This window comes from Zalophus californianus, chromosome 1 (assembly GCF_009762305.2).
Source record: "Zalophus californianus isolate mZalCal1 chromosome 1, mZalCal1.pri.v2, whole genome shotgun sequence".
NCBI classification, from domain to species: Eukaryota; Metazoa; Chordata; class Mammalia; order Carnivora; family Otariidae; genus Zalophus; species Zalophus californianus.
Window position 1 is genome coordinate 19,811,685 of NC_045595.1, and position 13,325 is coordinate 19,825,009.

The 13,325-nt window shown below is 39.2% G+C and overlaps 1 protein-coding gene across 7 annotated transcripts in view; it reads left to right on the plus strand.

The window, feature by feature from the left end:
- The window catches only part of DOCK3 (dedicator of cytokinesis 3), a 509,358-nt gene that overhangs the window by 206,409 nt on the left and 289,624 nt on the right, over nucleotides 1-13,325 (plus strand). For all 7 annotated transcript variants that reach the window (XM_027585590.2, XM_027585591.2, XM_027585588.2 and 4 more), the window contains one exon: nucleotides 12,625-12,721. In XM_027585590.2, coding sequence (XP_027441391.1) covers nucleotides 12,625-12,721 — 97 coding nt within the window. The remainder of the gene's footprint in view (nucleotides 1-12,624; nucleotides 12,722-13,325) is intronic.

Below are 13,325 nucleotides of genomic sequence, written 5' to 3' on the forward strand. Positions count from 1 at the left end.
TTAAATTACCTCAGTGCCTTCTAACTGCTCTCCTCCTTCTACCTGTGTCTCCTTACAGTTTATTCTCAACATAGCTGCCAGAGTAATTTTTAAAAAATGGAAGTTAGATCATGTCACTCCTGTGTTTAAAACTTTCCAATGGCTTCACTCCTTCTACTCTCCTTGTTTCTCATTTGGCTTCAATTACATTGGCTTCCTTGCTTTTATTCAAACATATCAGCTATGCTCCTGCCTTAAGGTGTTTGTTCATGCTCTTTCCTATGCTTGGAGTACTATGCCTGACTAAAACTCTGTCACTTCCTTCAGGTCTTTCCTCAAATCTCAATGAGACATAGCCTGACTACCATATTTAATTCTGCCTCCTCCAGCCCCCTCACCATCTTAAAAACTGAATGCTTCCATAGAACTGCTGCCTCTGGAAACTGACTGTAGCTGCCACCAAGTTGGTTTCTTTGTAGTCTCTGCTGCTTTGGGTAATTGGTTTCCCTTTCTAAGTCTGGTGTAGATGGAGCTCAGGTTATAAGCCTGTGCCATAGTCATAGAGAGGCTGAGAAATCAAGTATCTATTATTTTCTGCTTGTATAGTGGAAGGCAACTCTGTCTCTACATTTGGGGTTTTTATCAAACAAAGAAGGGGTTTACAATGCTGGAGCTAAGGAAAAGAAAATCACAATTTTCTATAACACTGCCATTCTTTTCTCCTGGGAATCCTGTTATGAGTAGGTTGGAATTCTTTCACTTCTCCCTCATGTCTCTTAAGTACTCATTCATACTTTGGGTTACTTTTTTGCTCTGACCTACATTCTAGAGTGATTTTTTCATCACTACCTTGCTACTAATTTTCTCTTGAGTTTTGTCCAGCATGTATCCTTTCTGTTGAGGTTTGTTTTTTCCCACTGCTATTATTTTTTGACATCATAAGAATTGTGGTAAAATATTCATAACATAAAATTTAACATTTTAACCATTTTTAAGAGTATAATCCAGTGGCATTAAGTATATTCATAGTGTTGTGCAACCGTCATGAGTATTCAACTCTGGAATTTTTCATCATCCCAAACTGAGACTTTGTACCTCTTAAACAGGTAACTCCCCATCTCCCCTTCCTTCAGCCCCTGGGAACTTTCTTCTTTCTATCTCTATGAATTTTCCTATTCTACGTACCTCATGTAAATGGAATCATGCAGTATTTGCCCTTTTGTGTCTGGCTTAGTTTACTTAGCATAGTATTTTCAAAGCTCATCCATGTTGTAGCATGTACCAAAATTTCATTTATTTTAGGGCGCCTGGGTGGCACAGTTGGTTGAGTGTCTGCCTCTGGCTCAGGTCATGATCCCAGGGTCCTTGGGATTGAGTCTCGCATCAGGCTCCCTGCTCTGCGGGGAGCCTGCTTCTCCCTCTGCCTCTCTCTCTCTCATGAATAAATAAAATCTTTTTTAAAAATTTCATTTATTTTAAATATTGAATCATATTCCCTTATATATACATATTACATTTCATTATTCAGCCATCAATGGATACTTTGTTCATAATACTTTTCTTTTGGAAAATTTCTAGTTGGTTCTTCTGCATATTTATTGGCTCCTGTTTTATTTGTGTTTGCTTGTGTTTCATACTTTTCCTTTTTTAAATGGAAGTTACTCATTTCTCTAAACATTATAAACATATAAAAATGTTTGTCAGACGTTTATAAAATTCTGAAAAGATTTTTTAATATTATTTTTAAACCTTGACCATTATATTTACATATGTTTTAGAATTTTTGTTTTTTGAAGTGAGAGATTTTGTTTTTCTCTTCCTTCTCTTCCTCTGAGCACATCTGTCTAGTGCTTATGCAGTTACTTCTGCCTGCTCCCAAGGCCCCAGTGTAGAACCAAGTCCTACAGCAGCATTTTAGATTTCCTTAGGCAGAGCTATGCTGGGGCCAAGGCAGATCCTGACCTTAGGCTGAGTGGAGGAGGGGACTGCTTTAGGCCCAATCTGCTTAGCCCTAGAGCTTGCTAAAAGCCATAGTTCCAAGTGAGGTTCAGTAGCAGTTTTTTCTACTTGGCCTGTGGAACAATGTGTTTGTAATAATACTGTATCTGAACTTTAGTAGGAGTTTTTAGGATATGGTGTATTATGATCCAAGAAAAATAAGTCAGTTTTAGTTTCAACTTAGATTAAATTGAGGTGAGTACAAACCTTACAATTTTAAAATAGTAACATTGTAAATTTCCCATAGATCTCCCTATTTGAAATAGCTGAACATGTAATAGATGAAACTTTCTACTTTATTCCACACATCATTTCTGTTAATCTTTTTTTAAAATTTTATTTTATTATGTAAATCACCATACATCACATCATTAGTTTTTGATGTAGTGTTCCATGATTCATTGTTTGCGTATAACACCCAGTGCTACATTCACTACGTGCCCTCTTTAATGGAGGTGATGCCCTCCATCACCAGGCTAACCCATCCCCCCAACTCCCTCCCATTTAGAACTCTCAGTTTGTTTCTCAGAGTCCATAGTCTCTCATGGTTTGTCTCCCCCTCCGATTTCCGTTCCCCTTCATTTTTCCCTTCCTGATACCTTCTTATTCTTTTTTTAAAAAATATATAATGTATTATTTGTTTCAGAGGTACAGGTCTGTGATTCAACAATCTTACACAATTCACAGCACTCACCGTAGCACATACCCTCCCCAATGTCTGTCACCCAGCCGCTCATCCCTCCCACCCCTCACCACTCCAGCAGCCCTCAGTTCGTTTCCTGAGATTAAGAATTCCTCATATCAGTGAGGTCATATGATACATGTCTTTCTCTGTTTGACTTATTTCGCTCAGCATAACACCCTCCAGTTCCATCCATGTCGTTGCAAATGGCAAGATTTCATTCTTATAGATGGCTGCATAATATTCCATTGTATATATATACCACTTCTTCTTTATCCATTCATCTGTTGATGGACATCTTGGCTCTTTCCACAGTTTGGCTATTGTGGACATTGCTGCTATAAATATCGGGGTGCACATACCCCTTTGAGTCAATACATTTATATCTGTGGGGTAAATACCCAGTAGTGCAATTGCTGGATCGTATAGTAGCTCTCTTTTCAACTTTTTGAGGAACCTCCATACAGTTTTCCAGAGTGGCTGCACCAGCTTGCATTCCCACCAACAGTGTAGGAGGGTTCCCCTTTCTCCGCCAACATCTGTCATTTCCTGACTTGCTAATTTTAGCCATTCTGACTGATGTGAGGGTGGTATCTCATTGAGGTTTTGATTGGATTTCCCTGATGCTGAGTGATGCTGATCACTTTTTCATGTGTCTGTTGGCCATTTGGATGTCTTCTTTGGAAAAATGTCTGTTCATGGATCATTTGTTCTTTGGGTGTTCAGTTTAAGAAGTTCTTTATAGATTTTGGATACTAGCCCTTTATCTGATATGTCATTTGCAAATATCTTCTCCCATTCTCTCAGTTGTCTTTTGGTTTTGTTGACTCTTTCTTTTGCTGTGCAAAAGCTTTTTATCTTGATGAAGTCCCAATTGTTCATTTTTGCCCTTGCTTCCCTTGCCTTTGGCAATGTTTCTAGGAAGAAGTTGCTGCAGCTGAGGTCGAAGAGGTTGCTGCCTGTGTTCTCCTTTAGGATTTTGATGGACTCCTGTCTCACATTTAGGTCTTTCAGCCATTTGGAGTCTATTTTTGTGTGTGGTGTAAGGAAATGGCCCAGTTTCATTCTTCTGCATGTGGCTGTCCAATTTTCCCAACACCATTTGTTGAAGAGACTGTCTTTTTTCCATTGGACATTCTTTCCTGCTTTGTCAAAGATTAATCGACCATAGAGTTGAGGGTCCGTTTCTGGGCTGTCTGTTCTGTTCCATTGATCTATGTGTCTGTTTTTGTGCCAGTACCATACTGTCTTGATGACAGCTTTGTAATAGAGCTGGAAGTCCGGAATTGTGATGCCACCAGCTTTGATTTTCTTTTCCAACATTCCTCTGGCTATTCGGGGTCTCTTCTGGTTCCATACAAATTTTAGGATTATTTGCTCCATTTCTTTGAAAAAAGTGGATGGTATTTTGATGGGGATTGCATTGAATGTGTAGATTCCTCTAGGTAGCATTGACATCTTCACAGTATTTGTTCTTCCAATCCATGAGCATGGAACATTTTTCCATTTCTTTGTGTCTTCCTCAATATCTTTCATGAGTATTCTATAGTTTTCTGAGGACATATTCTTTGCCTCTTTGGTTAGATTTATTCCTAGGTATCTTATGGTTTTGGGTGTCATTGTAAATGGGATCGACTTCTTAATTTTTCTTTCTTCTGTCATGTTGGTGTATAGGAAGGCCACTGATTTCTGTGCATTGATTTTATATCCTGCCACTTTACTGAATTCCTGTATGAGTTCTAGCAGTTTTGGGGTGGAGTCTTTTGGGTTTTTCCACATAAAGTATCATATCATCTGCAAACAGTGAGAGTTTGACCTGTTCTTTGCCAATTCGGATGCCTTTTGTTTCTTTTTGATGTCTGATTGCTGTGGCTAGGACTTCTAATACTATGTTGAATAGCAGTGATGATAGTGGACATCCCTGCTGCATTCCTGACCTTAGGGGGAAAGCTCTCAGTTTTTCCCCATTGAGAATGATATTCGTTGTGGGTCTTTCATAGATGGCTTTTATGATATTGAGATGTATACCCTCTATTCCTATACTCTGAAGAGTTTTGATCAAGAAAGGATGCTGTACTTTTTCAGATACTTTTTCTGCATCTATTGAGAGGATCCTATGGTTCTTGTTCTTTCTTTTATTAATGTATTCTATCACGTTGATGTGTGGATGTTGAACCAACCTTGCATCCCAGGGATAAATCCCACTTGGTCGTGGTGAATAATCCTTTTATTTGTTTATTTATTTATTTATTTTTTAAAAAGATTTTATTTATTCATTTGAGACACAGAGATAGAGATAGAGAGAGAGAGAGCAGGAGCAGGGGGAGAGGCAGAGGGAGAAGGAGAAGTCGGCTCCCTGCTGAGCCAGGAGCCTGATGTGGGGCTCGATCCCAGGACCCTGGGACCATGACCTGAGCCGAAGGCAGACGCTTGACCATCTGAGCCACCCGGGCGCCCCGTGAATAATCCTTTTAATGTACTTTTGGATCCTATTGGTTAGTATTTTGGTGAGAATTTTTGCATCCATGTTCATCAAGAATATTGGTCTGTAATTCTCCTTTTTGATGGGGTCTTTGGTTTAGGATCAAGGTAATGGTGGCCTCATAAAACGAGTTTGGAAGTTTTCCTTCCATTTCTGTTTTTTGGAACAATTTCTGAAAAACAGGTATTAATTCTTCTTTAAATGTTTGGTAGAATTCCCCTGGGAAGCCGTCTGGCCCTGGCCTTTTGTTTGTTGGGAGATTTTTGATGACTGCTTCAATTTCCTTAGTGGTTATAGGTCTGTTCAGGTTTTCTATTTCTTCCTGGTTCAGTTTTGGTAGTTGATACATCTCTAGGAATGCATCCTTTTCTTCCAGGTTATCTAATTTGCTGGCATGTAGTTGCTCATAATATGTTCTTATAATTGTTTGTGTTTCTTTGGTGTTTCATTCTCTTTCATTCATGACTTTATTTATTTGGGTCATTTTTCTTTTTGATAAGTCTGGCCAGGGCTTTATCAAAAAATCTTACTAATTCTTCCAAAGAACCAGCTCCTAGTTTTGTTGATCTGTTCTACTGTTCTTTTGGTTTCTATTTCATTGATTTCTGCTCTGATCTTTATTATTTCTCTTCCCCTGCTGAGTTTAGGCTTTATTTGCTGTTTTTTCTCCAGCTCCTTTAGGTGTAGGGTTAGGTTGTGTATTTGAGACCTTTCTCGTTTCTTGAGAAAGGCTTGTATTGCTATATACTTTCCTCTTGGGACTGCCTTTGCTGCATCCCAAAGATTTTGAACAGTGGTGTTTTCATTTTCATTGGTTTCCATGAATATTTTTAATTCTTCTTTAATTTCCTGGTTGACCCATTCATTCTTTAGTAGGATGCTCTTTAGCCTCCATGTATTTGAGTTCTTTCTGACTTTCCTCTTGTGATTGAGTTCTAGTTTCAAAGCATTGTGGTTTCAAAATATGCAGGGAATGATCCCAGTCTTTTGGTACCGGTGAGACCTGATATGTGACCTAGGATGTGATGTATTCTGGAGAATGTTCCATGGGCACTAGAGAAGAATGTGTATTCTGTTGCTTTGGGATGGAATGTTCTTAATATATCTGTGAAGTCCATTTGGTCCAGTGTTTCATTTAAAGTCTTTATTTCCTTGTTGATCTTTTGCTTAGATAATTTGTCCATTTCAGTGAGGGGGGTGTTAAAGTCTCCCGCTCCTATTGTATTGTTGTCGATGTGTTTCTTTGCTTTTGTTATTAATTGGTTTACATAATTGGCTGCTCCCATGTTAGGGGCATAGATATTTACAATTGTTAGATATTCTTGTTGGGTAGACCCTTTAAGTAGGATGTAGTGTCCTTCTTCATCTCTTATTACAGTCTTTGGTTTAAAATCTACCTTGTCTGATATAAGGATTGCCACCCCAGCTTTCTTTTGGTGTCCATTAGCATGGTAAATTGTTTTCTACCCCCTCACTTTCAATCTGGGGGTGTCTTTGTCTATAATGAGTCTCTTGCAGACAGCATATCGATGGGTCCTTTTTTTTAAATCCAATCTGATAGCCTGTGTCATTTGATTGGGCCTTTAGCCCATTTACATTCAGGGTAACTATTGAAAGATATGAATTTAGTGTCATTGTGTTGCCTGTAAAATGACTGTTACTATATATTGTCTGTGTTCCTTACTGGTCTGTGTTGCTTTTAGGCTCTCTTTGTGCTTAGAGGACCTCTTTCAATATTTCTTGTGGGACTGGTTTCATGTTTACAAATTCCTTTAGTTTTTGTTTGTCCTGGAAGCTTTTTCTTTCTCCTTCTATTTTCAATGACAGCCTAGCTGGATATAGTATTCTTGGCTGCATATTTTTCTCATTTTGTGCTCTGAATATATCATGCCAGTCCTTTCTGGCCTGCCAGGTCTCTGTGGATAGGTCTGTTGCCAATCTAATGTTTCTACCATTGTAGGTTACAATCTCTTGTCCCAAGCTGCTTTCAGGATTTTCTCTTTGTCTTGAGACTCGTAAGTTTTACTGTTAGATGTTGGGGTGTTGACCTATTTTTATTGATTTTGAGGGGGGTTCTCTGTGCCTCCTGGATTTTGATGCCTGTTTCCTTCCCCAAATTAGGGAAGTTCTCTGGTATAATTTGCTCCAATATACCTTCTGCCCCCCTCTCTCTTTCTTCTTCTTCTGGGATCCCAATTATTCTAATGTTGTTTCGTCTTATCGTATCGCTTATATCTCGAATTCTGCCCTCGTGATCCTGTAGTTGTTTCTCTCTCCTTTTCTCAGCTTCTTTATTTTCCATCATTTGGTCTTCCATATCACTAATTCTCTCTTCTGCCTCATTTATCCTAGCAGTTAGAGCCTCCATTTTTGATTGCACCTCATTAATAGCCTTTTTGATTTTGACTTGGTTAGATTTTAGTTTTTATTTCTCCAGAAAGCATTTCTCTAATAACTTCCACACTTTTTTCAAGCCCAGCTAGTATCTTTAAAGTCGTCATTCTGAACTCTAGTTCCAACATCTTAGTGATGTCTGTATTGATTAGGCCCCTGGCAGTCGGTACTGCCTCTTTTTCTTGTTTTTTTTTTTAAATTTTTAAAAGATTTTTATTTATTTATTTGAGAGAGAGAGAGAATGAGAGAGAGAGAGCACGAGAGGGAAGAGGGTCAGAGGGAGAAGCAGACTCCCCGCTCAGCAGGGAGCCCAATGCGGGACTTGATCCCAGGACTCCAGGATCATGACCTGAGCCGAAGGCAGTGGCTTAACCCACTGAGCCACCCAGGCGCCCTCTTGTTCTTGTTTTTGAGGTGATTTTTTCCGTCTTGTCATTTTGTCCAGAGGACAACAGATGAATGAGAGAGCAAAATGCTAACAGGGTAACAACCCCAGAAAAATATACACTAAACAATCTGAAGAGACCTATAACCGGGGGGAAAGAAAGAAAAAAGAAAAAGGTAAAAAAAAACAAAAACAAAAAACAAAAGGAAAGCAAAAAAACCCAGAATATGATCAAATATGATCAGGCTGGTGCATAGATCAGTGCCACACCCTAGATTTTGGTCGTATTTTCGTCTGTTAGAAGAAACTGCCCCCCAAAATTTTAAAGAAAGAGAAATGTATATATGTACAGAAATAAGGGTAAATACAATGAAGGGATGGAATATGACTGTAAAGATGAAAATATAAAAGATTTTATAAAAGGAATTGATACGTTAATAAGTTGGTTGAAAAAGAAGAGGATTAAAAAAAAGGGGTGAGGGAGAGAATGTGATCAGGAAGGAGACTAGAACAAAGCCATACACTAGAGAATTAGGGTATATTTTGGTCTGTTAGAAGAAACTGTATCCCAAAATTTTAAATAGAGCAACTTATATACATATACGAAATTACGGTTAGCTAATATGAAGGGATAGAATATGACTCTAAAAATGAAAAATAAAAAAGATTATTTAAGAAAGGAATTGATAAGATGTTCTTTGAAAAAGGGAAATAGAAAAATTTAAAAGAAAATTGAATTAACTTTGAAAGAGTAAATCATGGGAAAAAAGTTATGAATTCTACGTGCATTGTTCCCCTAGTGCTGGAGTTCTGCCATTCTCATTCATCGGTAAACTTGGTCTTGGCTGGCTGTTCTTGCTGATCTTCTGGGGGAGGGGCCTGTCGCAGTGGTTCTCAAATGTGTTTGCCAGAGGCCAATCTCCCCGCCCGTGCTGGGGGGCCTGGTAGGTAATCTGTTCGGGTTTGTTCTTGGGAGCTTTTGTTCCCTGCAAGCTTTCCATACAGCTTGGGGGAGGAGACTAAAAATGGTGGCCTCCCAGTCTCCGACCCGGAGGAGCCGAGAACTCAGGGCCCCACTCCTCAGTGCACCCCCAGAGAAAAGCAATCACTCACTCCCGTCTCCCTGGTGTCCAGCCACACTTCGTGCTCACCCGGCCTGTGACCAAGCGTTTCTATCTCTGGCACCCGACCCTGTGTGGAGGCTTCAAACCCAGCAGATCCCTGCAGTGTGCTCCTGTGCTGTTCCGATCCTGGGAGAAATGGCAGTCTCCCCGGTCTGCTGCTTGTTGGGTCCCCGCTGGAAGAGCAGGGGCCTGACTGTGCTGCGGATCACGGTTTATGGCAACCCCGAGCTGAGAGCCCGCTCCTCGCCTCCGTCTCTGCAGCTGGCTTCCCTGGTCCGATACCTGGGAGCTCTGCTGCACTCAGGCATCCCCAGTGTTTCTGTGACCCCGAGGGTCCTGAGGCCACACTGTCCTGTGAGGGTTCCACCCCCTGCTTAGGCACTGGAGCAATGTCCCTCAGCGGAGCCAACTTCTCAAAGTTCTGATTTTGTGCTTCGCTGCTCTATCACTTGCCAGAAGCGGCTGAGGGAGGCCCCGTCCCCCGCCGTCTATCCTCCCGAATATCACCTCAGTTTCACTTCTCTGCACGTCCTTCCTTCCAGAAGGGTCGCTTTTCTGTTCAGAGTTGTTGCTATTCTTTTCTTTGATCTCCTGTTGAGTTCGTAGGTGTTCAGAATGGTTTGATCCCTATCCAGCTGAATTCTTGGGCCCAGACAAAATCCAGGTCTCCTACTCCTCTGACATCTTGCTTCTCCCGCCTCATTTCTCTGTTAATCTTACTAAAACACAGCACTCTTAAAACATCTCCCATGTCTGTTTTCATAGGGTTGAATTTAAATCTTTTAGCCTTGCCCTGACAACACTTTCTATCTTTTCAGTTTCCCATGTGTCCCCAGCATGAATTCTCTTTAATGTTTTGCTCATTATTTTCTCTGTCCCTTTTTTCATAGCTTATTAGAGCCAACAGGGCCCTCTCTCCACCTCCTTGTCTTTCAAACCTGAACTTTTTTTAGGAACATCACTTCCTTCATGAAGCTTTATCTGATCATCAGTTAAGAGTGAACTTTTTCCCTCAGAGCTACACTAGAACTTAGAGTTGATGTCACACAGCACCTATTTGTGCTTTCCATTTAAGTTTTGTTATTAAGTTTGTGACCTCCCTGATTGTTTTTATAAATCTCCTAATTATCTTTGTGGCACCCTTAATACATGATATATAAAAATAATTTCAGAAATTAATGTTTATACTAGTTCTCCAGTAGTTTGAGGAAATAAAGGATGTCTTTTCATTCAATTCAGTTTTGTCTGGTAGATCATGAAGACTTCTTTTTCAGATCTGGCATTTGCCATTGGCTTACTCTCCATCTGAGAAGTTCAATTATGACTTTTTTTTTAATTAAACCATTCATTTCAAAACCATTATAGTAGTATTTGAAATAGTTGGTAAAGTTCAGTCTAAGAATTACTACCTTGGATGTTCTTGGCACAAGGAAAAAAGTGTATCACATTTTACTCTTAACAAGCCCTTAATGAAAGCTTTTATTTCATTTTATTTATTTTTTTTTAAAGATTTTATTTATTTATTTGAGAGAGAGAGAATGAAAGATTGAGAGCATATGAGGGGGGGAGGGTCAGAGGGAGAAGGCGACTTCCTGCTGAGCAGGGAGCCCGATGCGGGACTCAATCCCGGGATTCCAGGATCATGACCTGAGCTGAAGGCAGTCGCTTAACCAACTGAGCCACCCAGGTGCCCCGAAAGCTTTTATTTTAAACAGTTTATAAATTTGATGAATATGGATAGTGCTCTGACATCAGTCCAAGAAGATTCTTTTCATTTGCTGGAATAAAGCACACAAAATAAAACAATAAAGTCATAAAACACCATCAAGTAACATTTGTTCATTGACAATCAATGCCCTGAGTCATCTTTGAATACAGTGGTGTTTTGTCAGCTATCTTCCTATGTAAAGACATAATGCATAATGCTAATTTTGTGAAACATACTTTCTTTTGCTATTCCCAAGTGGTTGATTGTGGCTAACAAATAAAAATTATGGGTTCCAATCACTTTAGCATATCAGTATATAAAATTTTTAGTCCAGAGAACATTTCATTATCCCTTACAATTGGCATAGACATTGTAAAAATATTATAAAATCATGCCCATACTTTGAACAACTTTTCAATAACTTTTCATTCATTTACTTGAGTTAAGATCTGGAATGTTTAGTATCATTTGAAAAGGCCTGGTGAGAGCTGGCGTCAGCATTACCAACCTTTTTAAAGTTTTTTTTTAAATAAAGATTTTATTTATTTGAGAGACAGAGAATGAGAGAGAGCGAGCACATGAGAGAGGAAAGGGTTAGAGGGCAAAGCGGACTCACTGCCAAGTAGGGAGCCTGATGCGGGACTTGATCCAGTGACTCCAGGATCATGACCTGAGCCGAAGGCAGTTGCTTAACCAACTGAGCCACCCAGGCGCCCTAAAGTTCTTGTTTATGTGAAATTCTTTCCCATTTCAGTGGCTTCCTGTATGCTGTTTCCTCTGCAGGTGGCACCATACCTGTTTCTCTTCCTACACACTTTTCCTGTCATGAAGTTTTTTCATCTTTTGGCCTTAACACTTCTTTAGAGATTTCGCTGATCCTTTTCTTTCAAAATCATGTCCCCCAGCTAAAATCACTGATTGTACACTTTAATTTCCTGCTTAGATTCATCACTGTTCATATCTGTATGTTGTGATTATTTGTCTGTTGATTCTCTATTCAGAGCAAGAGCTCTCTGAAGATAGGGAGCCTGTCCACTTTTGTTCACTGATAAATCCTTGGCAATTTAGCACAGGGAATGGCACCATAGTGGATGCTACTTATGAAGTAAACTGAGGGAATCCCAATACCTTTCTGATCCTTACCAGGATCAGAATTCCTCTACCAGACCCAGAATTCTGCTACTAACACAATTTTCTAAGAAAGCACAATACCAGTATAAGGGATAGTTTATAAAATGTTTCAAAAACCATTGTCTGGGTCCCCTTCCCTCCATTTCCATCAGGTCTTTTATACCAAGAGCATAAGCTAATTTGTATTACTAGTAAATGTTAAAGGACACAAATAATTTAAAAAATTAATTTAAGCAAGACATGGGCAATATATGGTCTTTCTTTAAAGAAAAAAATGCTCAAAAACAGTCTTTAAAAAAGTCTTTTTTAAAGTCAGTATTTCTTTTTTTTTTAAGATTTTATTTATTTGAGAGAGAGAGAATGAGAGATAGCACGAGAGGGAAGAGGGTCAGAGGGAGAAGCAGACTCCCTGCTGAGCAGGCAGCCCGATGTGGGACTCGATCCCTGAGCCGAAGGCAGTCGCTTAACCAACTGAGCCACCCAGGCGCCCAAAAAGTCAGTATTTCTGAAAGTAAAATTGAGGACTTACATAGCAAAACTCAGGTGTTTTTTTCATTAATTTAGGTCATTTACACTATTGCACTATATTATGGCAAAAGAATCTTCAGTCAGTTGGATGTAGCTCTCCTTTGTATTTGCATGAATTTAAAATTTGAGTTACACACATTGAAAAGGTCAGTAGATAGCATTCTGGTATTTTATCAAAGATAATGTGGCTGTTTGTTGTGGCTCTGGTTCTAGGCAGTATGAAACTGTGGTTCCACTTGAAGATTCTATTGTGACTGAGGTTACAGCAACTCTACAAGAATGGGCCAGTCTGTGGAAACAACTCTATGTGGTAAGTATTGATAATTAGCTTACTAGATCTTTAAAGTTCCATTAGAAAAGTGAAAAAAAATTATCTTACATATGCCAATTACAAATTTTTAGATTTCTGAATATTTGCAACTTTGTTCCTAATATTAACTGAAATATGGTATGCTGAGTGTTGTTCAACCTGAAGAGAACACATTATTTGTATGCCTCCAGTTCCATAACATCAGGGGTTTTAGCCGTCTTACTCACTGCTGTAGCCCTAGAAGCTTTCATAAAACAGGTGTGTCCTGAATGAATGAACAAACTTAAGAGTTTAATTGTGAACCTAAAGGTGGGTAAAGGCCAAGAAGTTATATCAAGTTTCTTAAAGCTACTAAGCTTATAGTATATGCCATATATGACATGTTTCACTAAGTCCACAATTAATAAAAAGATTAATAAAAACCCAATCCATATCCTCTGGAAACTTAGAGAGTAGAGAGAGATAGGACACAAAAAAATCTGGCTGAAGTAAGTGACAAGGTTTGGGTTCTGTTATTTCATCAAGATGGAATAAGCACATTCTGTTATACTCCTCTTACTAATTATAACAAAATCCTGGACAAAACCCATAAATAATCTACCAG